At 28.4% G+C, this 26,907-nt stretch overlaps 1 protein-coding gene across 1 annotated transcript; it reads left to right on the top strand.

Annotated features, from left to right (window-relative positions):
* Positions 1 to 21,316: 21,316 nt before the first annotated feature.
* On the top strand, positions 21,317 to 25,954 carry LOC103499687 (ADP-glucose pyrophosphorylase large subunit). The gene is given in 19 exon segments (NM_001297522.2): positions 21,317 to 21,397; positions 21,721 to 21,819; positions 21,821 to 21,826; positions 21,829 to 21,957; positions 22,086 to 22,208; positions 22,571 to 22,741; positions 22,977 to 23,069; positions 23,158 to 23,241; positions 23,335 to 23,390; positions 23,622 to 23,715; positions 23,954 to 24,139; positions 24,524 to 24,592; positions 24,595 to 24,604; positions 24,850 to 24,853; positions 24,855 to 24,936; positions 25,012 to 25,116; positions 25,212 to 25,318; positions 25,424 to 25,484; positions 25,575 to 25,954. Coding segments are annotated over 18 exon segments (1,575 nt in total). The 5' UTR covers positions 21,317 to 21,397; positions 21,721 to 21,726; the 3' UTR covers positions 25,677 to 25,954.
* The last annotated feature ends 953 nt before the right edge of the window (positions 25,955 to 26,907 follow it).

Genomic DNA, 26,907 nt, shown 5'->3' on the forward strand with positions numbered 1-26,907 from the left:
AATTTAATAATGAAAGATATTTTTAGAAATTGGAATTTGAATATTGGAATATTTAATATATATAGATATATATATAATGAAAAAAGAAAAAGGTGTAAGGTCCACCCAACCAACTCAATGAAGTTGTAGATCTCGTCCACGACTTCGCTACCAACTTAGCAAAGTCGTAGACCCCATTTACGACTTCACCTAGTCGTAGATAGGGTCCACGGCTTCACTACACTATTTTTTTACCAATATTTTTTCTCTTATCCTATTTTTTACATTACTTTTAAAAGTAACATTATTTTAAAAAAATGTTCATATATGATTTTGCTATAATATATTTTTAAGTTCAATTCATTTACGATCAATTAATTTGAAGGTAATCATTTATAATCAATTATTTGATGGTTTTTTCGGCCATTGTGATTTTTCTTTTGAGGCTTTCATTAGTTAATTTTCATTAAGTTTGTAGGTTTTATGACTTCCATTTTCTAATCTTCTTCGTCAGCGATAAACTTGATCACTTTGACTCATATCTTGAGTCTATTGCTGATACATTCGTATCACTCCATTGATAAGAGTTTAGAATTAATAGACTGATCATATTAGTCTCTATCACTCAAACTTTAGTATATCAATGATATTAATCTATCATTAATAGCTAGACTCGATTACATCGACTCATATCTAAAGTTTATTATTAATACACTAACATTATTCATAGACTTTAGTCTATTAGTGATGTTAGTCTATCACCAGTTGACTTAAATTTTAGTATATTAATAATATTAATCTATCATTAATAGACTCGATCACTTCGACTCATATCTCAACTCTACCATCAATAGACTCACATCACTCTGTTGCAAAGTGTATCTCCGTAGACTAAGTCTTTTAAGGGCCGTTTGGGGGAAGTGTTGGGTTATGGGAGGTTAGGGTTATGATAAACCTAGTGTTAAGATAAACCTAGGTTATAATAAGATGTGTTTGAGGCAAGAGTTATGGAGGAAGTGTTGTGATAAGATGCGTTTGAGGGAAGTGTTATGAAGGAAGTGTTATGATAATGTTGTGAAGAAGGATTGAGGAAAAGTTGAAAAAGGATTAAGAAATGTTGAAAAAAGGTTGAGGAAGGGTTAAGGAGTTAAAACTAGGGTTACATAACCCTTCCCCCAAACGGGGGTTAGATTACATAACCCTAACCCCCAAACGGTGATATTAGTCTATCACAAATAGACTCAGATTTTAGTATATCAACGACATTAGTCTATCACAGATAGACTCATATTCTAGTCTATCAATAATATTAGTCTATCACTAGTTGACTCTATCTTATATTTAATTTCATACATTATTATAAGATAGTAGTCTATCAACATTAGAAGAAATTTACATTTTTTTGTAGTAATTTTTTGTTGGATACTCTTATTTCAAATTAGGTTAAGTTTCGTCTAATTGGGGAACCATGGCAATTAGAGGTGGAGATTAACATCGAAAACAAAAATATTATCAATTAGTAAGGAGAAAAATCTTACAAAATATAGTCATTGTCATTAGGTTGGTTATGTGTAAATTTTCACAATTTTTAGATTAATGTAGTTTTGATTTTTCTACTATGGATGACAACTATATAACCCAAAAATAGAACCAAAATTGAATTTCATTTCTTTTTCAATCCGGTGATAACCAAAATTAGAATCAATATTATTAAGGAGTACAAACCCAAGCTTTCCAAACTATATGCTACTTTTCATGAAAATAGAACCAATATTCGTGGAATGAATGATCCACAATTGACTTTATAAAGTGAAATTAATTGGAAAAAAAAAAAAAAAAAAAGCTAGTTGGTGGGTGGTGGGCTATTTTGGTCTTTTTACTTTGGAATGTAGCCAGATTGTAACTCCTAAAATTGAGGTAATTTTTAATTTAATTTTCTTAATTTTACGTCGAGTGGATACTGGATGTTATTTTATTTGAAATTAATTAAGCGTAGGTAAGTGTTATGTTAATTTAATTAAGTGTAGGTAAGTGTTATGTTGATTTAATTATTTAAGTGTAGGCAAGTGTTATGTTAATTTAATTAAGAAGATGAATATATATATATATATATATATATATATATATATATATATATATATATATATATATATATATATATATATATATATATATATATATATATATTTATTTATTTATTTATTGAGGAAAAGAAAAGATAATTGTTGAAAAATAATTAATGCGGAAAGAAGGGTTGATGTGACGGTTGGTGATGAGATAAGAAATTAAATGATTAATTATGTATCAACGGTAATTAAAATGCATTGATGGATTTATACTAGAGTTTGGCTGAAATTGTGTTGATTTAAATTGTGTGATTGAATATGTAAATATGGAGACGTTGGATGATGTTTGCATGTTATGTTTATTATTGGACTAAGTTTGACTGTTATATCCTATTTTGACTGTGACTATTTGGCTAGTGTATCATATTTGTGCCCCTTAAAATCACAACTTTTTGCCTGATATTGATGACTAATTGACTGCTAAGTGTAGCTTTAGGTTCATTTTATGGTTTATGTGTGTTCCTACGATATCACAAGACTGATATGACTCAAGGTACCTCCTAATAGGAAGTTAACGATTCACTTAGCGAAACCAGTAATGGGTCCCTTATTGGGTATTTTTATACTCACACTCTCTCAATGTTTGACTTTTTAGGTAAAGGTAAAGAGAAGAGCAAGCTAGTTAATGACAAGGATAGTGACCTACCATATGGGGACTCTACGTTCTTGCTTCTGCTATTTCCATGTTTTTCATGATTTGGCTGCTAGATGTTTTTTTTTCTTTTTGTTAAAGAACTTGGTGAACATTTTATGTTATACTTTCTTTAAAGCTAGATAAGGTCTGAATTAGGTTTATTTTCTTAGTAGTTTTTCGTTGATTTGCCAAACTCTTTGTTTTAAGATGTTTGCTTACTTTTTATTTAATAAAACAATTAGTCTTTGCTATATCCCTAATTAATGTGGACTAAAATGCTACATTTGCTAGCGGCCCAAACTAAATGGTATAAATTGCACTCTTCGTGTGAATGGCAATGGCCCATCAATTATTCTAAAAAGTCAATTGTCGAAGTCAGCCCTAAATGTAGGCCCATTACCTAGATGGGCCCAAATAAGAAGTTTATTTCAAATATTTAGAAAATTCATCCGACCATTTTAACCTTCAAATCAATTATAAATAAAATTGATTTTAAAAATATATAATATAATATCATAATTATATTATACTGCATTTATTGTCTATTTTATAACTTTCATAATTAATTTAATAAATAATTTAGATTTATATTTACACTTAATTTAGGATATCATTTAGTGGAGAAATAATTTTAATATAGCATAGAGTTGAATCTAATATGGTAATATTATATTAATAATTTTTACAAATTAACTTTATTCAATTTCATCTACATCAAAATTAGAGAAAGCTACTTCAACTAATTTTTTCACATTTTCGTTCCTACATTTTATATTTTTCATATACCTACATAATATACTATATATTTTTCATAATATACTATATATTTTTCATAATATACTATATATTTTTCTTAATATACTAAAAAAAATTTATATACTTTAATTTGTTGACAGAAAACTACATAATGTACTATATATTTTTCATATACACTAAAAAAATTTTGAAGCATGAACTATGTATACTCTAACAAACTTTGTATATAACCATAAACCTGTACTCACCGAAAAAATTTGAAGGAAATGAACGGAATAAGAAAGAATGGACGGAGAGAGTGATCAGAAAGAGAGAGATCGAACGGAGTGAAGTACTTTTGAACAAAATCACCAAAAGAAAAATAATTATGGGGTAATTTTGATTATAATATTACCATAATAGAATTAATCACATACCATATTTACATAGGATATTTAATAAATGCAAATCTTGGTCCACTTTTCTTATTTTATTTTTTATTTTTTTAATATATTACTAATAATAAAGATGATTAATTTGGTCTTTGGGCTCTACATTTGTGTAAAGTTAAAGCTCATTATGACATTTATGAAAAATTTGGCAATATTATGTCAAACTTGTAATAAGTACCCTATTTAGGCTATAGTAGTTAAAACCTCAAGTTTATTTCAACCTTTGGCATGTTCATTTGTTTTTTAGGGTTTTAACTGATATTGTCTAAATATTTAGGCTCAATTACATAAAATTATAATTTTTTATATAAAATGTGCATTAAGCCTTAAATTTACTCAAAAGTAAGGGCTAAATGACTAATACTATTCATTATTATGATTAATATTATTAAAAAAATAAAAATTAGAAGAAATTCATGAAACAAATATGGAGAAAAGTAAAAATGTTTTTTTTTATTGAGTTAATTTCAAATTTGAATTTAGGTATTTGTTATTTATTTTAGTTTGGATGAGATAATACATATATATTCTTTTAATTGTATTAGATTCGATTTATTTAACGTCAGATAATACATATTTAATTTTTTTAATTGTAAATATTTTGTTTATTTTTTCTTTCCCATATAAATTCTATTTATTTTCATTTTTTATTGTCATTGTTATATGTTGCTACATTTTTTTCATTTTATTTTTTATTCTACAAATTCTATAGTTTTTCGAAAATATTCGGTGATTTATTTTTTGTGTTGATAAACATATTGAAAAATGAAAATATATATCTCATATATTATTTGGTATATAAGATGATATATTGTAAAATTGTTATATCCGCACACTTATTTGGTTTAGATATTGATTTCAAATATATACCATGTTTGTATCAAATGTAATTATAATATTTATAGATTTTTAGTAAGTTACATGATACAATAAGATATATATATTATGTACTTCCTCATATATACACATGTATATTTAATTATTTCGCCTATATATACCTCATATTATATAATAAACAATTGTAATCCCCAACTTTCAGGATTCGTACCAGAATTCGAAATTTGGATCCTCAACATTCCCCTACGACCTCGCAGCATCATTCTTACTTGTCTTAAAAGCTTATTAGAGTGAAAGTCGCCCTCACACACGTATGAGTTCTTTCAGCATGCTTTATTCTCACTCACATGCATTCTAGGAAAATTCCCAGAATGTCACCCAATATAGAATTGTACCGAGCTAAGCACGCTTAACTGCAGAGTTCCTATGGTAGAGCCACCAAAAAAGAAGATACACCTCGTTAGTATAAGTAGTAACTTTTAATTCCTTTAAATCTTTCTTAACGTTACTTTCATGTCCTCAGAATCCCTCTCATTCAGATGTGATATCGATTCATTCATATCCTCTCCTAAACTCAAGGCATTACAGAAAATAAAATGAAAAGCATGAAATGGGCGGTGAAAGTGTTTCATAGAAAGTTTGAGATAATATATTTATTAATTCAATTCAATTAATAAGTTCCCCAATTGCATGTCTTATATACATAATTAGTTATTATCGATCATAAATGCAATCAAATAAATTAAATACAGAAAAAACAAATAAGTAATAGTTCAAATATGTCAGTTTTAATATTCATAATAAATGCAGTCTAAAATATTTATGGTAAATAAATATTATGATTTTCTAATCTTTTATTCTAATTTAATGATAAGGTCAAATTCGTTCTAAAATTTTGTTAAATCTTAATGAAAATAACTGAAAATTTAAGACATTTGTGAAATATTGTGGTCAGATTAGGTCATTACTCTAAATTTTTTTTAATAATTTAATTCTAGATTTACCACAACTTACAATAAATATTGAAAGTACATTTTCAAATATAGCAAAATGAACAAAATATTTATAAAATATAACAAAATTTCATATATATCATTGACAAACAACATTAGACTTTTATCAGTGTCTATTATTGATAGACACTAGAAGTCTATTATGGATGGAATCTAAACCTTTGCTATATTTTGTACTAATTTTTAACATTTTTGTCATTTTTTCCAATCATAAAAGTAATTTTATCATTGTTTATTTAAAATATTAATCATTATTAATGATTTTAGGTTGAACTTTATAGAGAAATACTTTTAAATATTTAGTGGGTGGAGTGGGCTATTATAACTCACCATGTGTTTGGGGCTTCAATTACTATAATTGGTTTTTTTTAACTATTATAGCCTACAATTAATTATGGTATTACTACAAATTATTTTGTTACAATGTCCTTATTTGTTACTGTGTTTAACTACTTCATACTCATCATCCATTTTTCTCTTTATTACAATGTTTACTTAAACTAAAATAGTCTTCCACCCTAGACATAAACTTGCAGACGATTATAACTTCACGGATTATAATCATTAACTATAATAACCAACTCAGTACCTCAAACATCCCTTGGAAACAATTCAAATATTTTCTATTTGGACTAACTAGGGAGTTTTTTTTTTTTTTTTTTTTTTTTTGTCAAAAAATCAATTTCATTTAATCATTTTTGATAAAAACCGTTTAAAATAAACTTTGAAAGTTTTTCAAAAAACTATTTTGAGTAGTCACCGAATACTCGAAAATTAAACCCTAAATTACTTAATTTCAAATTTAAACATTTGAAACTTTAAATAGAACCCATCTTTTCATTCTTTAGTTTTCTTTTGTTTTTTGTTTTTTTTTTTTCCTTCATTTCACTAGGTCATATAGAAATTAATTTTAAAGGAAAAGTAAGAAATATATAAAAAAAAAATAGTATAATAAATCATCTTTTAATAGGTTTTTTTCTATGGTAAATAGTTTATTTTCTTCTATCTTTTAGAAAACCTTCTATTTTTTAGAAAACCCCTATACATAACCTATTTTCAGCATTTTATCAAAAATATAATGTCAAATATACAGAATAAAACTCAAACTATAATCAACAAAATAATATTGTAATGTATTAGCATTTCAACAAGGTTTGTTTATCGGCATATACCACATAATTAGTCAAAAGCTTATTGACATAATATTGAAACTATAGAATGTATTATGTTTGCATGGACATGACATTTTCTTATGCCTACCAGCCTGACATCAACACAAAACATGATTAAAAAATATGACACTATATTGTTGAAATGCCTAAAATGCTACTAGAAGTATTCACAATAGGCATGATAGCATATATGTCGATATCGTAACTTAGCAATAGGTTTTAAATAACATGTTGACGACGTACACGCAACACTAAAACTCATCCTTTTAGAAACATATATGTGTAATGAAATCTTCTACTGACAACGTACTACATCATTTGATCTTGTTTGCATGAAAGTTTTTAGAGAACGCGTTGATGGAGTTGGAGTTGAATTTTATTAATTTATATCTGTATGTTATAAAATCACTAATGTTTATCTTTTCATCCTCTCTCTCATATCATGTGTATAGTACTTGATTTGATAATTGGATTGTTTAATTTTTTAGAAAACATGTGTTATGTTATCTTGTTCAGTAAATCGACCTTTGAGTGTGTTGATCTTGTAAGCTGAGTAAGTCTTTGGGTTGTTGATCTCGATCTTTAGGCTTATTAATCTTATAAAATGTTGGGGAAGCCTTTGGCTTGTTTATAATTTGAATGTGTTTACTTCACTTGGAAAGTGTGGTGATAATTGTACTTAATATTGTAAAGTCGTGGAATAAGGTTTTTTTTTAATATTTGGAGAGACTTTGTTCATTAAAAAGTTTTCAATTTTCAGAAGGCCAGAGTTTTTCGATAGTGGAAAATTTCTCTTTAGATATTTCTGAAGCCTTCAATTTTTAAACCCTTCAAATAAAAAAGAACTTCAATATTTATAAAGTTTCTATTCAGCCTTCGTGGGTTTGGACTTGGTTTGTCCATGGAACTTGCTCTTGTGCTCAAACAATTGGATTTCGAGCTTGGTTTATCTTTGGGCCAAATTTAACCCTATTTTTGGGTTTTAACTAAGCAATGACTTGAATATATATATTGAATCAAATTAGTTTGTTTGATCTAACAACCATGACGAATACTTGCAATATCATTATTGCTTTGCTATGGGTGGATTCTAGAATTAAAGAAAAAGGCATCAAGAAGAAAAAAGAGGAGATTAGTGGGAACAAGTTAGGACAGGTCGACCTCAGCTCAAAACGAGGTTGATCCTCCAAGGCAAGCCCAAAGGCCAAAAGCCCAATATGAACCACACTCTCAAGGAAGAGCATGAAGCTCTCCTAGAGGGAGTTTGGGATAGTCCAATTGAGATAGAGAAAAAAGGAGAGAAACCTAAAATGAAAAGGATAATGACCAAAGCCAGTAAATAGGATAGAAATGAGGTGTACAAAGCAAGTAAGGTCCTCGTCTTGAGTTAGATTAATTATGAACCTTGAACCCATTTGACTTAGGTATGGCAGTTGCATGTGGTGCCACATCGGTATGTAGATTTTTCCTTTTTTCTTTTTTTTATAGGCGGGCTCTCTTTCTCAAAATACAACTTTACCATTGTGGTCGGTTCGAGGTTTAATCATTTCTTTCGGACCCAAAAATTGGTATCAACCATCAAGATCTATTGGCTCTTGTCTTTCATTTCTGATATTATGTTACTTTTAATCTACCCAAACTTTGATATATGTCATTCAAAATCAGTTTTGTTGCTAAATGTACATTACAAGTAAATTTGTGACATTCAATAAATATCGGTGAAGTGTATATGTGAGGCCACTATAAATTTCAAGTTCTTTTTTACAATGCTTTTCTAGCATTGTTAAAAAGAAACAAATATTTAAATTTATACAATCTGTTTATTTTTTTAAAAAATATAATATCCACTTTCAAACAAATTAACATGTCGATGAGTTATTTTACATTTTTAAAAAAACCAAAGCAAAGAATATACCTTTTCATAAGAATAAAAAAGATAATTAAAACCTTTTTAATAAATTGATATATTTATAAATGAGTTAAATTGATATGATTATTAATATAGAGTTAAAATAATACAACATATAATGTCTTCAACGTGCAAATGTCGTAACTAAGATATTGTTAGCAAACAACATAAATTTGTATATCTATTCTTTACTTTTACATTTTCCAATGGTTTTTATTTGTCACTTTCATAACATCAATATCTAAATGGACAATTTTGCATGTATCATAAATATTGTAAAAAATAGATGCTACATTATGTTTAGTTTTATTGTCATCTCTTACTTGCCTCTACATCTAACTCCTTCGTCGTATACCTTGAAGATACCAACCTTTAGTGATCATGTGATCCTTGCCAAATTGCTTATAAATAGTGTTTGATTTTATTAGACACATATTGGTAAAACATTCAAAGAAACGGTAGAAAGTGGAATTTTTATAGAAACTTGTTTTTTTTTATTTCTTAATTTATTATTATTTTTGTTTTATTTATTTTAATGTTATATTTTCTCGATTTATGTGCTTTTATTGTACCTTAAGAATATTATTGATTTTATTAAAATATAGAGTAAGGGAATATATTTTTTTGGAGTTTTTTCAAAAATATAACAAACTGCTAAAATATTTACACTGCATAGAACAATTCTGAAAAAAAAAAAAACCAAACAAGTCTATAATGAGAAATACCAAAAATGTCTTAGTCAACATGTGATTAATTGACCATATGCATGAGAGTAATCTTTTTTTGAACAATCGTGTACTACAGTCTAAACAAGTAATTTACTATCGTTTAGGTCGTGATACACGATCATACAGTTCTTTTTTAACAATGGAAAAAATGCTTCAAATTTACACGATCGTGTTTACCTCATGGAAAACAATCATGTTGATCATGAAAAATGATCATGTTGATTATGGTAACGATCATGTAGTTCAATGTAAAGAATCGTTAAAAACTTTAAATCTAACGATTGTGTTGACCATACTAAATAATCATGTTAACCATCGTAAGCGATCGTTTATATCATTTTAAACGATGAGAAAAAGACTTTAAATTTAAACAATTGTGTTGACAATAGTAAACGATAATTTAGAACATGTCAAAATGATATTTAGATGATCTTGATATTCACAAATATGAAAAATATGAAGTAGCTTCAAAGAATCTTGCTGAAAACAGTGAAAATGAAATAGAAGATTTAGATAGAAAAATGAATTGTTTAAAAATAGAAGAAAAAATCTAGAAAAGGAGATGATGAAATCTAGAAAAGGAAATGAATGAATCGCAAATAAAAACAAGAAATAGAAGTAACGAATCGCCCCCAATATTCAAGGGTAAGTCTAAAATTTATGAAAATATTGTACCTACTTCATGAGCTCTTACTTTTTGTTACACGAGTCATAAATATTTTATATTTTTGTTATGTTTATGAAAATTAACCTATTTTGTTAGTGAAGATTTATTTTTTAAATCTTTTTTGAAAAAAAATTATTATTTTTAAATATAATAAAACAAAAAAAAATATCTAAAAAATATTACTGTATATCTACGATAAATTAACATAAATTAATATTAATTTCTGCCGGTGTACGATACATTAAGGTATTTTGTTATATTTATAAATATTTTTAAAGTTATTATTTAAAATAATCTCTCCCTTTAAAATGTTTGAATAGAGTGAGTTGGGTGGGAGAGACTTTTGATGACACGCAATGAAACCATCACGTGAGTTTTTGTCGGTAGTGTCATGTTTGAGACTTAACAGTACTTCTCTTTCCCCCACTCTATTTTGTGTAAACATATTATTAAATCATAATCTGTAAACACACGTGGCCTAAAGAAAGTCTTTTTAACTCCAAAAAGGAAAAATGTTATTTTATCACATCAATGTTAACCGTCAATTTCCTGACACGTGTACGGTCAAATTAACCCTCTTTCCAATCATTGTCTAAAACAAAATCACTCAAACCCATGCATTTCTACACACTTTCCTCAAGAAGTTCATATACTTTATTGTTCTCTTTTTCTTCTTATCATCATTTTTCTCATCAATTAGTTAAAATAAAGTTAATTAAATATTACAATGTAACGTTTCTACAATTGTTTACCAATCCTTTTCATTATCTTCATCAGTCAACTCATTATTAGGTGATGGGTTAGCTTGTGTCGATGTGTCTCAAAACTTATTATTAGATTTATTTATATAGATATAATTATAATGATTTGAAAAAATATTATTTTTATATATTCTTTCATTTTGTATCTTTTAATATGATTATATATAAGATTGTATGAATTATCAAGGAAATATTAATATTCTATACAAACTAACCATGTATATACTTTTTGTAATGAAATATCTATTCAAATCTTAAGTTATAATACTTTCCGTACAATTATATTATTATTTATTCATTAAGATGCCTAATTTTAAACATGTTGTATTCAACAAATCTTATAACTGAACAATGCATTTGGTTTATTGTTAATTTTTCTTTAAAAGAAAATCACTATATATATATGTGTGTGTGTGAGAATTATATATATATATATATATAGTTCTCTAAAATCTTTTTTTTCTTTTTACTTTGTATATGAGAATTATATTATGATTAAAAAAAATTGATTTAGGACCAAGTTTAAGATTAATTATAATTGTTGGGACAAAATTTTAGATTTATTGAAAATATATAGATACAATCGAATCGAACAATATTAGCATTTTTCGATTTAATTGTATAGTTGTTATACGAGATTTTCGGAGAAATTTGGTTCGTGGAGTTGAATTTGTGTTGATGTTATATTTATGTTGATTTAATGCGATGTGGTTCGATCTCTAGAATTTGATCATCTGATTCTCTCTCAACTGAATGCTTATGCTTGATTTGAGAAAGCGAAGCACGTGTTGTTCTTGAAGTTGGAGTATTGGAAGAAAACTGATATCTAGAGCTTCAATCTTTGAGGATGTTCTTGAAGTTAATTGGAGTCTTTGAAGAAAGCTTAATCTTGAAGTTGGAGTCTTTGAAGAAAGTTGTATCATCAAAGAAGTTTCAATACAAGTTAAAAAAATTCCCCCCTCACAAATGAAGAACTCGCTAAGGACTTGAGTCTGGTCTGGTCCATAGACCATACCCATGGGTTCAATCAAATGTATTTGAGTCATATTTAATTTGGGCTAAATTAAGTTTTTTTTGCCTTAATTGAATTTTAGCGCAAGTAAATAATATTTAATTGAACCAAAATAATTAATTTGATCAAATTTTCATAATAAAAGACATTTGATATCATTAAAATTGTCCAATTTGTCTTTAAATTTAATTTGGGATACATATCAATTTTTAGTTAATCTCAAATACAATTATATTTAGTAAATGACCTGGCGATTTGTAATTGGTTCCAAAATTTCTTATTCAACAATAATATTTATTTTTAAATTATAAAAATATGTGAATAAAACTCCCACAAAAATAAAAAAGAAAAAGAAGAAACAAGACAAAGAAAAGGAAATATTCTAAGGATTTGATTTGATTATTAAATGTTCATGTTTTATATTTTTAATTTTTTTTATTATTATTATCTACTATTTTATAGATGTATAATGAACATATATAATATGTGTATTAGTGTGTATATAATATTCAATTGTTTTCTAATTTACTGCCAATAAGTCTCCATGCAAAAATTCAAAACAATATAGCAAAATTATTTATACACATCCTTTGAAATTTTTTTCAAATTTATCGACAATGTTATATCTTAATCGTGCCCTTCACTTTAAATCGAATTATATTCAATCCAATTATATATTTCTGTGTAAATGTGTCATGCTGGAAATTAGATAGTTTTTGTAAGACCCCAAATTTAAGGTAATGTATTTGTAACTATCTTAAGTTGAATTTTGAATTTTTTGGTGTTACTTAATGGTTGAAATATTTGATTCGTAGAAATTAAAATTTATTAGATATTTTGGAAAAATATCCCATTGTTGTATTTGTGAAAAATTGATTAATTATACATTTGATTGTATAATTAATTAATTGTGAAGTTAAAATAATTATATAATGAAGATAATATAATTATTTAAGGGTATATGTTATTCTTTTGAGAGAATTTTGGAATAATTATATTTAGGAATATATAATTATTTGGATTTAAGGTTAAAATAATTGTATTATGAAAATGATATAATTATTTGAGATTTGGTATCTTATTTTGGAGAAAATGTGATTTGATTGGAAAGAGAGAATATTGGATTTTAAGAGGGAATTTGATGGGTTAAAATGAAAAGAGAGGGTATGAGGTTTTTTATTTGGAAAAGAATAAAGAAAAAGAAAAGAAAATAATGATAATCGTATATTATTATTAATTTTCTTTAAAAAGGCTCTTGGAAACCGTGAGATTCCACTATTCATTATCTTCTTCATTTGAACCCAACCTCACAAAAGAAAACCCTAAATATTTCACAAACCCTAGCCACCACCTTCCTCCGCCGCAAGCCACCACCGCCGTTATCATCGTTCGCAGTCGATCGTCTGTGTCGTCTCTGTCACGTCGTTTGTCAAGTCGAGCCACTTCTCCGCCCACCGTTCCGTCGAGTCGTCTGCATTTCGTGCGTCGCTGTCAAAGCCCAACCGCGTCAGTCGTCCACCGAAGCTCTTTCGTCGCAGGCATGTACGAGCGTGTGCTAGCCGCCATTCCCACCGCATTTCGTCCTTCAGCCGTGAAGTCTGAGCCATGCACATCTGCGCGAGCCACCGAGCCATCTGTGTGAACCCGAGCCACCTTTCGAGTCGTGCGTGCCTATGCAAGCCACTGAGTCGCCTAACCAGTTTTCCCTCTAGCCAAGCCATTTTGAGCCACCAAACCTATTTTTGGTCCTTTTCACCTATTGTTTTGGTAAGTTTTTGGTAAGTTAATTGGGTTTTGGTTAATGCCCAAGAAAGTTTGGGTTGGACCCTAAATAATTTAAATATGGATTAAATTGGATTATTTTCATGATAGATCAATTGGGAGTTGTACTGTAGAATTTTCCCAAGCTAAGGGTAAATCGGATTCGACATCAACTTTGGGTAAGTTGAAATAATTGAAATTTTAATCCTTAAGCGATTGTTAATTAATTTATTTACTTTAGTTATTGGGTTCCCTTGTTGTTTAGGACTTAACTGTTGGAAAGCTTGACCGTGACTGTTAGGATAATTTTGGGTTAAGATAATCTCCAGATAAGAGATTCTACTACTAGACCTTCGAACAGAATTTAAGAGACCGCATGTATTTATGGTCATGCATTGATGGTAGACAAAATGCATAACTCGATGCTATTGATGATGACTGACATTATATGGATGATCGATGATGATGACTGATATTATATGTTTATGACTAGTAGTATATTGATGATGACGACTGCATTATATTTTTTATGACGATGTTTGATTAAGAATGATATGATCGATACTTATGTCATGTTTATGATGATGTATGTTATGTTACATGCTATGGATAGGTTGTGCTATTAGCTTTATCTATTAGAGTCGTATCCATATGAGTGTCCCTCGAGATCATCACCTTTTTATGACTGTGTAGTCCGACGGGATCACCAGTCAAATATGACATATACATTATTATGAGTGATTCGACGGGGTCACTCACAGCCCAATTGTCTTAGTATTTTCCCTGGGTATACTAAATACCAGTTTGTCCTAGGTGTTTCTTTGAGTTCACCAAAGACCAGAGATGTTCCTACGCGATCATAGATCGCACGTGTTCGGGAACGTGCCAGTTTAGGGGTACTGCTTTACAAGATTCTAATAGGAAGTTAACAGACACCTAACGGAACTAGTAGTGGGTCCCTTACTGAGTATATTTTTTATACTCACTCTTTCTTGTTTAATTTTACAGGCAGAGGTAGAGGTGAAGCTGGCGAATGAGAAGAAGTGACCGTGGCGAGCCACAAGGATCATTTTTGCTTCCGCCTTATGTCATTTGATCAAATGCACTTTTTATATTTCTTTTATTATTTTTTTCTTTTTTCTTTAAAACTAGATAGGACCAGAGTTAAGATTTTATTTATTTTTAATTTATTTCTATATACATTTGTTTAAAATTTTAAGAAGTAATTTGAGGTTTTGTTTTATTTTCTACTTTAATTTGAAAATTTTTCTTTTCTTTTTTATTAGTAGCGACCTCGAATTAGTATAAAGAGTTGGGTCGTTATAGTTTTAGCATAAGAAATAACATAAATGAGAAAATGTCTGTTCTAATTAAACAAATGAAAAATGTATAAATAGAAAACATTAAATGAAAACTTTTATTACTTTTTAATAATTTTTTTCTATTTTTGAAATTGTAAAGTAGAAAATATATATCTATATATATATATATATATATATATATATATATATATATATATATATATATATATATATATATATATATATATATAATTTATATGTTTGCTACTATATGTTGTGGAGCTAATGCAATAACTTCTTTTATCATTTTTAAATAAAAAAATATAAAGATACTTTTTTTTTCTTTTTAATTTCGCTTTGGCTCTCTCAAGAGAAACAATATAAGCTATCATTTTAATAAGATTTAAATTTCATTTTTGTTCATAAATTTTTAATTAGTTGGTTGTAATTCTTCTTAAAATTTTAACTTTTCTATTTAGATGTATCTTTGAACTTTCATTTTTGTTATGATATTTCAATGTTTGAGCTTTAATTTTATATAAAAGAATACGTTGATAAACCAAAATATTTATAAAATATAGTAAAATTTTATATTTTATTAATGATAAATATTAATAGACTTATACGAGTACATATCAATATATTGATAAATATTGATAGGAATTTAGACACTTGATAGGATTTGAAACTTTGCTATATTTTATAAATATTTTCTACAATTTTATGACTAAATTTTTCAAAAAAAAAAACTATATCAATCATTTTTAACAAATTTTGTAACACAATTTGAATATGATTATTAGCATGACTTCAAATCATCTAAGTTATAGACGAAGAGCAAAATAGGTGTATATTAAGGGGAAAAAATATAATATATTGTATTAAACCTTCATTGTATTACATATGGTAACATAAGTATAATGACACTGAACAAAGAAACACTCACATGAAAATAAAAGAGTCTTATTAAGAAAATTTCAAATGATTGAACTTTTTTTAGAGTCTTGTTTACTTGCTTTTATTTGCTTTTGTTTACAAATTGAGGATCATATCTCCTATTTATAGACGTGAATTAATTTCTTAGAGCCCAAGCCAAAAGGTTTCTCTAGAATTTTACCTATTCTAGATATTTACTTCACATAATTCTAGATATTCCTCTCTTATCCTTATCTAAAAAAAATTTATAAAATTCTTTATCCTAAAAGTCTAGAAATATCAAAAATCTTATAAATCTAGGATATTTCTAGATTTCTTCTTCAGTTTACATAATTCTAAAAATTTATTCTACACATTTAATATTTCAAGAACATTCTAGTTAATTTTGTTATATACTTTAACACGTTACAATAAGGATTTGTATTCCATTATCCAAACGCATATAATATGAATTTAGAATCGACATACAAAGTCAAAATTGTTGTAGTGAAAGTTTAAGAACCAAAATTAAAACAAAACTTAAAAAGTACAATGACTAAATAAAAATTTATTAAAACATAAAGCTTAACAAAGAATACTTAGCAAAAAGTCTAGAGGCAAATAATTATTATGTGTTTAGTAATGTAATATACACAATATGTATAGGTTATGAGAAATTCTCAATATATATATATAGAGAGAGAGAGAGAGATGCTATTGGACATGTCATCTCAACTTTTTCAATTAAAACCAAAATTGATTTCAATATAGTGTTTCATTGGCTTTGTTATTTTTGCATTGGCTACACCAAAAATATGTAATGACCTAATCTTTTTCTATAGTTCCACTTTTAATACAATCTCTATATGTTTAATTATTTGCTTGAAAGTATGACAAATGCTTTCATCTCACATTAAGTTGATATGTCAAGGGAGAAAAAACAACTAAATTAAATATATTGTTTTCATCTAAATTTATATATAATTACTACTTCACACAATTTATGGATATATATGTTTGTGTTTTTTGGAGTTTAGAAATAATTAATGATAAATTAATTTTTAAAAAATAAAGGGAGGGTGACTATAGGATGAAAAAGGGTAGACAAAAAAATAATAGTAATAAGAATAAGAATAAGAAGAATTTAAAAAGTTCATTCCAAACTTATATTAATCCACCGTACAACGTTTTGTTAGGCACATTGTACACGAGTTAAAGTATATCATTATTAAATTTATTCTACTTTTGTTATTACAAAGTGATTTAGCTCGTAATTGATATGACGTGTCTTTTTAAAGATGAGAAGTTGATCAATTGATATCGACAATATTGTTGTATTCTCTTGACATGAATTAATATTTAATTAGTTTGAATATTTAGAGTACGTTTAGATGTATAATTTTAGTTTTGAAGTGTTATTATATCTACTAGATAAATTACGTTCAAATCTGTTAATTAGAATTAATTAGCTATATATTCTTTTTAATAGAATTTAAAACAAAATAACTGATTTAATAAATTATTCTAAAAATCCTATTTTGAGAAATTCATTTAGTTGATTTTAATCTAAAATAGATTACAAATAATATTATTGTATATAGTATATACTTAAAGAAAATATATGACAAATAATGAGAAAGCAAAGAAGTTCTTTTCCTCGAACCACTTTTATAACCATGAAGTTTAAAGGGGACGATTCAAAAGTATAAAAAAAACATCAAAATATTTACACCTTATAGAACAATTTCAAAAACGAAAAAAAATTCAGAGGCGTACCGTGTAAAATACCAAAAATATCCCATCAACTACGCCGTCAATAACGCACGCGTAATAGATCTGGGATGGTTTATATTTGGTTATTGTTTGATACACGATCGTTTAGATATGACTACAATTTATACGCGATCATTTACAATTTATCTTTTCAATTCCATCATTTAATTTTGTTATACGATCGTTTAGATTTGGGGACCCAAATCGATCGTTTAGATTTGTTTACATGATCGTTTAGATTTATTTACACCATCGTTTACTTTTTTACTCAATCCAAATGATTTTTTTTCAAGATTTTTTATACATGATATTTTGTTTTTTTTACACGATCGTTTATTTTTTTTAAACGATCGTTTACATTTTTAAACGATCGTTTACATTTTTAAACGATCTAAACGATCGTTTACATTTGGCTATTCCAATCTAAATGACTTTTTTTTCAAGATTTTCTTTATACACAATCTTTTTTTTTACACAATCGTTTACATTTGGCTACTCCAATCTAAGTGATTTTTTTCAAGATTTTTTATACACGATCTTTTAGATGTATTATAGACAGTCGTTTAGATTTGGTTACCCAAATGTAAATGCTTAAAAAAACAAAAGAAGAAAGATGGTAGAAAGAAATCACAATTGTTTGATTACATAATTGTTTGATTTATTTTTTTTACAAATCATTTTTTTTTTATTTTATATTTGGCTACCCAATCTAAATGATTTTTTTTTCAAGATGGATACACAATTTTTAGATTTTGTTATTTTTTTATATGATCATTTAGATTTGGTTACTCAAATTTAAATGACGTAAAAAAACAAGAAAAAAAAAATTCTTTATAACGATATTTTAGATTTTGCTATTTCTTATACACGGTCGTAAGACATGGAAAGAAATCGTAGCGAAAAAAAAAAAGAGGAAGACATGAAAAGAAATTCCAACGAAAAAAGAGGAAAACGATCAAAGAAATCGCAGCGAAGAAGAGAAGAAAGACGGAATAGCAAATCTGAAATATTTAGAAAATGACTAAGTTTGTTAGCCGGGTTTAATGTTTTGTTACATTTACGAAAATTACTCTACTTTTATAAAGTTTTATATTTAAATTTTTTTATATATTTTTTTTTCTTCTTTTATTTAATGTTTTTTTCTTACGAAGAAAACAAATTTTACCGTGCCTTCAAGTGTAGAGAAATAAGTATAGAATATTATTTCTTTGAAGGCAACATATCGATCTAAAATGTAACTTCCCACATTTCTCTTTTTTCTCTTTGTACTAAAAAGTAAAACATGAAATGAATTGAATGAATAATTGAATTCCATGAAATAAATTATGATTTGAAAATATACATATTAAATAGTTCTTATATAATATGGAATAAATTATTACAGGTAATTATTTTTGTTCCTAATGGCCACTAATTTAGTAAATTTCATTCTTAAGAAAATGAATTACAAAAAAAAAAAAAAAAGTTGTTGTTTTACTATTGAAAATTGAAGTATTAAATCAGTTCAATAAGTCTCATTAAAAAAAATTAAGCCAAACAAAATCTCAAATCAATTAAATGGTTAAATATTTAGATAGATCATATCAAAAATATATCAAAATATTTACAAAATATTAAATTTATCGTTAATAAATATTGATTATAAACTTTTATTTTTATCTATCAATTTCAATCAATATTGATCAGTTACCGATGAAGTGACCGTCGTACGCTGATCTCGCTAGCCTGCCCAAACCCGACTTTCTCTTCTTCTAGCTGACATAGTCTTATCAGTAAAATCTCAAATTTTATTTTACTCTATAAATATTTTCAACAATTTTATCATTTACAATAATTTTTTTAAAATATTAAAAAAGACCAAATAAGATAATTAACGAATCTTATTATGTTAATAAATTGACAAAAAAAACATGTTAAATTATTAGGTAAGCTTTTAAAAAACAAAATTAAAAAATACGTCAATATATAAATAAATTATTATATATATTATAATAATTTAAATTAATTGTGGTTTAAAATTATATATATATATATATATATATGCGAAAGCGTTGGAGCCAACTTAATTTAGAACAGAATTATAAATTTAATTAGATTTTATAGAAAATAAAATAAAAAGTGAGAAAGCAAGAGAAAATATGATATAAATATTAACAATGAACACTTAATAAGTTTCATAGTTATGGTATGTTAACAAACATTAATAAAGAGTAATAACAATAGATAATTAATTGACTATGAATAAATAATTATTTGTTGCACTAAAAATAAACATTTATTCACTTTTTAGTGAAATAAGTAATTAAATGAGTCGTTTTAAAAAATATAACAAAGCGGCGAACCTTTGCACTTTATAGAATAATTTCGAAAATAAAAAAAGTTCATAGGTTCATCGTGGAAAATACAAAAAATGTCTCGTCAACCACGTCGTCAACATTGTGCTCGTAATGTATTTGGTACATGATCATTTAGATTTAGGTTTTATCGTTCAATTCGATTACCCAAATTTAAACTAAAAAGAAGAAAGACGATGAAAAGAAATTTAAGTTTAAACTAAAAAGAAGAAAGACAGAAAGATTAAACCACGTAAGAAAACGAGAGAAAAAGAAAAAGACAATGAAAAGAAATAATGGCTAACACACTAGTGGTAAATATTTCACAAGCTTGTTATATTTATGGAAATTTTAGAAGGGACAATTTTTAAAAAATGAAAAAAAAAAACTAAAAAACAATCATTAAATCATAATTTTAGTGAGAAAGTAAATTATTAATTCTCATCTATTTTTGTTTGAGAAAAACCAATTAAAACCAAATGGAACCAAGGCTATATATATAATATAACATATGTTTTCGTATTTTAATTGCCATGGTATATTATACTCATTGTTTAGGAAGAAAAAAAACGTATTTTATGTAACATGTATGTTTTTTATTCAAAAAAAAAAAAAAAAAAAAAAGTCAAATTTCAATACAATAAAAAAAAAACCAAATTAAATAAAAATAAATCACTAATTTGTATTTTATTTGATATGGGTTTGGATCCATTCTATACAAAATCGACTAATTTAGTTTGGTAGTAATTAATAGACTCCAAAATTATCAAAAACCAAACTTACTATACCCCTACTTACCCTTTCTAAATTTTATGTATTAACTATGAGTCTTACTCTATCCATCAATCTCCCTATTCTACTTTAAATAAAAAAAATATATATATATATTTTTTCAAAATTAAAAATTATATTTTTAGAAATTTTCTTCTAAAATAACTTCGAATTTGTACACAAATACATGGGTGCCCCTCCAATCCAAGTATAGCCTTGTTTGAATGCGGCGTACAAATAGCGGATGATCGTTGCAAATTGAGTTTTGTAGAAAAATAATATTTTAAAAAAAAAAATTATGAAGAAGAAGATGATGAAGAACAAAGAACAAGCATTTGCTGACATGAATGAATGAACCTTTCCTACTTTCTTGTTTTTTCCTATAAAAATCAATCCTCGTGAATGAAAACGCCTTACATTCACATGCCCATAACCCACCGCCTTCTTCATCATCACTCACATTTTTCACTCCCTTTTCCCCTTTCTCTCTTCTTCTGCTTTTGATCCGTTTCCTCTTTGTAAGTTTTTCACTTATTCTCCTTTCCCTTTCTAGATTTTCTTGTTTTCATCACTTTATTATCTGGGTCTCTCTTATTTTATTGTATTTCAAAATTTTCAGGTGATTTCTTCCATTTTTTAGCTACCCCTTTTACCTTTTTCTTTCCTTTGTGTGATCTGTACTCTATTTGGTTGCTTGGATTGTGGCTTTTGCTTTTTCTATTGGGATTTGAGCTGGGGGAGATGCTATTTGATTGTAATTTTGTGACATTTTCTGATGCATTGTTTTTTTTTTTTTTTTTTTGAGAGAGTTAACTGATTTTTTTGGATTTGGTATTGTTAGTGAGATATGGTTGCGATGGATTCCTGCTTTGTGTCTTTGAAATCCAATACCCAATTGATGAAGGGTAATTGGGGAGGTTTGGATCGTTGTGAGAATGGATTTTATGGTGAGAAAGTTAGAGGAGGTTTTAATGAAAATGTTTGGATTAAGAGTTTGAAATATGAGAAGAAAGCTTTGAAGCTTACCCCAAATGTTGCTTATGCTGTGGCTACGCCTAATGTTTCAAAGCAGCCTATGGTGAGTTTACTGCATTTATGGATGGCCATATGGCCATGTTTGATTTTATATCTTTGGAAGTTTTGATGAAAACCCCATCATGATTTGTCTTCATTTTTCATTTCTTTGAATTGGATTTGATTTTGTAGACCATTCAAGTTCCAACAGTTCCTAAAGTAAAAGCGAATCCCAAAAATGTTGCTTCAATCATATTGGGAGGGGGTGCTGGGACTCACCTGTTTCCGCTTACTAAAAGATCGGCAACGCCCGCTGTAAGGAACCAGACTTGTGTTTGTCTGTGTGTGTGTATATTTGATTGTGTAACTTTTCAAGGGTCAACGGCTTAGTTTAGATCATTTTCGAATCAGTTCTCTGTTTTTTACACCAAAGAAAATGCACTTTTGTTCTCGCTGATGTTAATGTATTTCTTAGAATATATGAATCTGTTTTTTTTTTTTTTTCTTTCCAAATCATGTGTTGAAGGCAGGTTTTCCTAATATCTTTGCCGTTTTTTATGGTGTGATCATATAGTTCAGGTTATTTGTCATCAGGTCTTGTATGTTTTTATTAGACTAAGCAGTTGGGTAATTTATACAATTTAACTATCAAATATTTGCTTGCATTACATGGGTAGGTTCCAGTTGGAGGATGCTATAGGCTTATAGATATTCCAATGAGCAACTGCATCAACAGTGGGATCAACAAAATATTTGTGCTTACCCAGTTCAACTCTGCTTCTTTGAATCGTCATATCTCGCGGACATACTTTGGAAATGGTGTCACTTTTGGGGAAGGATTTGTGGAGGTATGGTATGGCAATGTTTAGGAAGCTATCGACAAAAGCTTCAATTGATAATCGAAGAACTTAATGATAAAAAACATGGAATCAAAAAGAAACTTAGAGATAGAGTTAATTGTTTTTCCTAGCTTGACTGTTTTATTTTGGAAACTGAGAGTGTACAGTTGTAATTATTTTCAGTAGTTAGTTATTTCAGATCTCTAGATTATAATATGACCTTGAGCTCACTCTTGATAAACAGGTTCTTGCAGCCACACAAACATCTGGGGAATCCGGTATGTACTGGTTCCAAGGAACTGCAGATGCTGTGAGACAATTTATTTGGGTATTTGAGGTATAACACAATTTTATTTTCTTTTTGTTCTGTTTGAAACTTCACCGTGTTGATATTATAAAGTTGATTTTCGTATTATTTCTTGTAGGATGCCAAGAACAGAAATGTTGAGAACATTCTAATTTTGGCAGGGGATCACATGTACAGAATGGACTATATGGACTTTGTTCAGGTAATGAATTTCTTTTTGAAACCCCATTCTGATAAAGATAATAGTTCGTATTCTATATTTCAAAATCTAATTGTATGCTATCATTGGACACAGAATCACATTGATCGCAATGCTGATATTTCAATCTCGTGTGCAGCTGTGGATGACAGGTCTTATCAATGTTCCTTTTACCTTATAATTCTTCGTTTAAAGTTGTTTTGCTTGTAGGTAATAGTAAAAGATTTGATAAGTGCAATTGTTTGTCTAAGTTGACTTCAGAACCTTCTTTTGTATGCTTAAAGAACAACGAAATTGAAACTCTTCTAGATCATACGAATTTATCTATTTGTTCTTTAGAATTTTAGAGCCAAAGTCTCATATCTTTTTAATCCACTCTGCAGCCGCGCATCAGACTACGGATTGGTGAAATTAGATAGTAGAGGTCGAATTATCCAGTTTTCTGAAAAGCCAAAGGGTGCCAATTTGAATGCAATGGTAAAAACTTCAGAAAACATAGAATGGTTATTTTTTCCACTTTGTGAATGAACTATTGGCTTAACACATGAATGCCATTAAAGCCATCATTCTTGGCTGAAATTGGTTATGTCTACTGAACCTTCTCTTCAACCATTGTCTCTCAAACTACATTCCTAATTTAAGCATCAAAATTTTATCTTGTAATTTGAGTCTTGTTCATGTGGCATAACCATCCCAATTGGTTGGTATTCTGCAGCGAGTAGATACAACTTCATTTGGTCTGTCTCGGGAGGAGTCTTTGAAGTCTCCTTACATTGCATCAATGGGAGTTTATGTTTTCAAAACGGATGTTTTGCTAAACCTTTTGAAGTGGAGATATCCTTCATCTAATGACTTCGGCTCTGAAATCATTCCTGCAGCTATAAAGGACCACAATGTCCAAGTAAGATGATTTTCTATCAACTTGTAACGCTTCATTAATTAAATTTGTCAAAGTAATAATTGTGTTGACCTACTGTGTTCTTGAATCTTGGATTAATATCTTGAACTGGTAAAATTTTATATTTCTGTGATAACATAATGGTTCTTGATACAAAATGCTGCATAATTTAAGTTCACCTACAATCAAGTTCAAGTGCTAAAAGCCCTTTTTTAGCTGTAACTATTAAAAGATAACTCCTATTTTGACTTCCATTTCTCTTCTATCATAGAACCTATCTCAAACCCTCATATATCAACTTCATTTGAGACATTGTTTCCACATTGATGTATTATGTGTGAGTTTAACTTTTATTTCTTTCTTCTTCCTTGTTTTCTTATTCTAAAGGCATTTATGTTTAGAGATTATTGGGAGGACATTGGAACAATAAAGACTTTCTATGATGCAAACTTGGCCCTCACGGAAGAGGTATGTTACATTTCCTGGACTCGAATTTTTTTCGTTCTGGTTTTTTTACGGTTGTATGATCAGTCCGTGTAGTTTATTACTTGACTTTGCAATCTTTATCTTAAGAACCTGAACTGTGGAATTAACTGAAGGTCATAGTCCTTTGCTTCAAGCAATGCATTCTGTGCTGAAAGGATTCATTTTCTAGAACTTACCGGACATTGCCAATTGCTTCATTTGATTATCAAGTTTTCATTTTCTCGCAGTTTCCTAAGTTTGAATTTTATGACCCCAAGACACCTTTCTATACGTCTCCTCGATTCTTACCGCCGACCAAGATCGACAGGTGTCAGGTATATGAGTAAAACCAAACTGATTCTAATCTCGTTTTTAGGACTCTGCTCTTAAGCTTCATTTGAGTTCTGCAGATTGTCGATGCAATAATCTCACATGGATGCTTTTTGAGAGAATGTAGTATCCAACATTCGATAGTCGGTGAACGGTCAAGATTAGACTATGGTGTTGAACTTAAGGTGAAAGCGAAGAACTCATAGTTTCAGACAAAGCCACAGGTTGTAGGACAAACACTTGGATTTGTAACCGTGGTTGCTATCTTCTATTTTTGCAGGATACGATAATGATGGGTGCAGACAATTACCAAACCGAACTTGAAATTACAGGTCTGCTAGCAGAGGGAAAAGTCCCTGTAGGGATTGGACCAAACACGAAAATCAGGTAAGTCGACTCGAATCTTGAGAGAAACTTGTTAAACATAGATCTGCGCAAGAATCTTCCAATCCAACGATATTGAGTTATCATTATGGGTGTGGTTTGTTGCAGTAAGTGTATAATCGATAAGAATGCAAAAATTGGGAAGGATGTTATCATTATGAACAAAGATGTAAGTATATCTCAACCCATCCTCAACGCATTCAGTCTTGAAAACCTCATTCTTCTCTTTCCATTAATCTGTTTCTCTATCAATTTCCAGGGCGTCCAAGAAGCAGATCGGCCTGAACAGGGATTCTACATTCGCTCGGGAATCACCATTGTAATGGAAAAGGCAACAATCGAAGATGGCACCGTTATATGAACAGAACTCAAAATCCTCAATCTTGGTTTGGAAGACATGTTAGAGGAGGAAGGAAAATGGTGTGAAGTTGGCTTTCATGAGACTGCCTAAACTGTGGCAGCTGAAGAATCAGCATTGTAGCTTGAGAAAAAGGAGAAAGGATTTGATTATGGAGATTGAGTTTAAAGCTTCTTTTCAGATCTTTAGAGATAGCTTTTAAGAGGTTCGACAAAAAGGAAGTTCCACATGGAGAAGAGAGTCTAAATCTTTAGTGTAATTCTGTTCAATAAGAATGGCTACACAGCCAGATTAGTAGGGTTATGTAAATAGGAATATTATGTTGATGTATCATCCATAATCATTCCTTCTATAAAGTTGATTGATATTTGGTGCACTTCCAAGTTTCAAGACTTGGGAGAGTGTTTAAATTATAATCAACATCAAGATCTTTGATTAATGGCCATCTGAATTCATATATTTCATTTTATACTGTGTCAAATCAATCTGGTTTTATGCTTGTTGAGTAACAAAACTAATCTATACGTTAGTAATGGTCACTTTTTGTAAATATGGGTGTAATAGTAAAGGAATTTCATTGATAGATCGTCATACCAATAAGGGTAAAGATGTCTAATGTAATCAGATTGAGTGCCTTCAACTCATCAGATTGTGTTATTTTATTACAAATTTGGATGGTATTCAGAAGATAACCAAGAGAGAGGACATGAAGAAGGTTAGCTTTTATATATTATATGGATGATCATGGTAATTGTTTGATCGTCTTTTCCCGAGGAAGAGGCGAAACATAATCAACTTGAATTCAGGACAATTCTTTGAAATCTTAGTGAAAGACTAGATTTGTTGTCTCATGTTTACTTTTCGTGAAAAAATACCAATTGAAGCGGACGGCTTCTTTAAACAATAAGGAGTTGAGTCAATTATTCAATCCAATGATATTAGCATGTTTCTCAACTCTTCTCGAGAAACAAAGTGGGCTATTTTTTTTGCAAAATTGTGCTCAATTTCATATGACAATTCTATCCAGTCTCTTCTTTAACTGGGGGAAGAATCCGCACGAATCGGATTTTTTTAGGAACATATCGAGAGAGAATTGGATTTGGTTAAACAATGTGTGGTTGGTAAACAAGGATCGATTTTTTAACAAGGTACGGAATGTCTTATCAAATATTTAATATGATTCCATAAGATCTAGTTTCGTTCAAGTAACAGGTTCTAGTCAATTGAAAGAATC

The sequence above is a fragment of the Cucumis melo genome, chromosome 11 (assembly GCF_025177605.1).
Source record: "Cucumis melo cultivar AY chromosome 11, USDA_Cmelo_AY_1.0, whole genome shotgun sequence".
NCBI lineage: Eukaryota > Viridiplantae > Streptophyta > Magnoliopsida > Cucurbitales > Cucurbitaceae > Cucumis > Cucumis melo.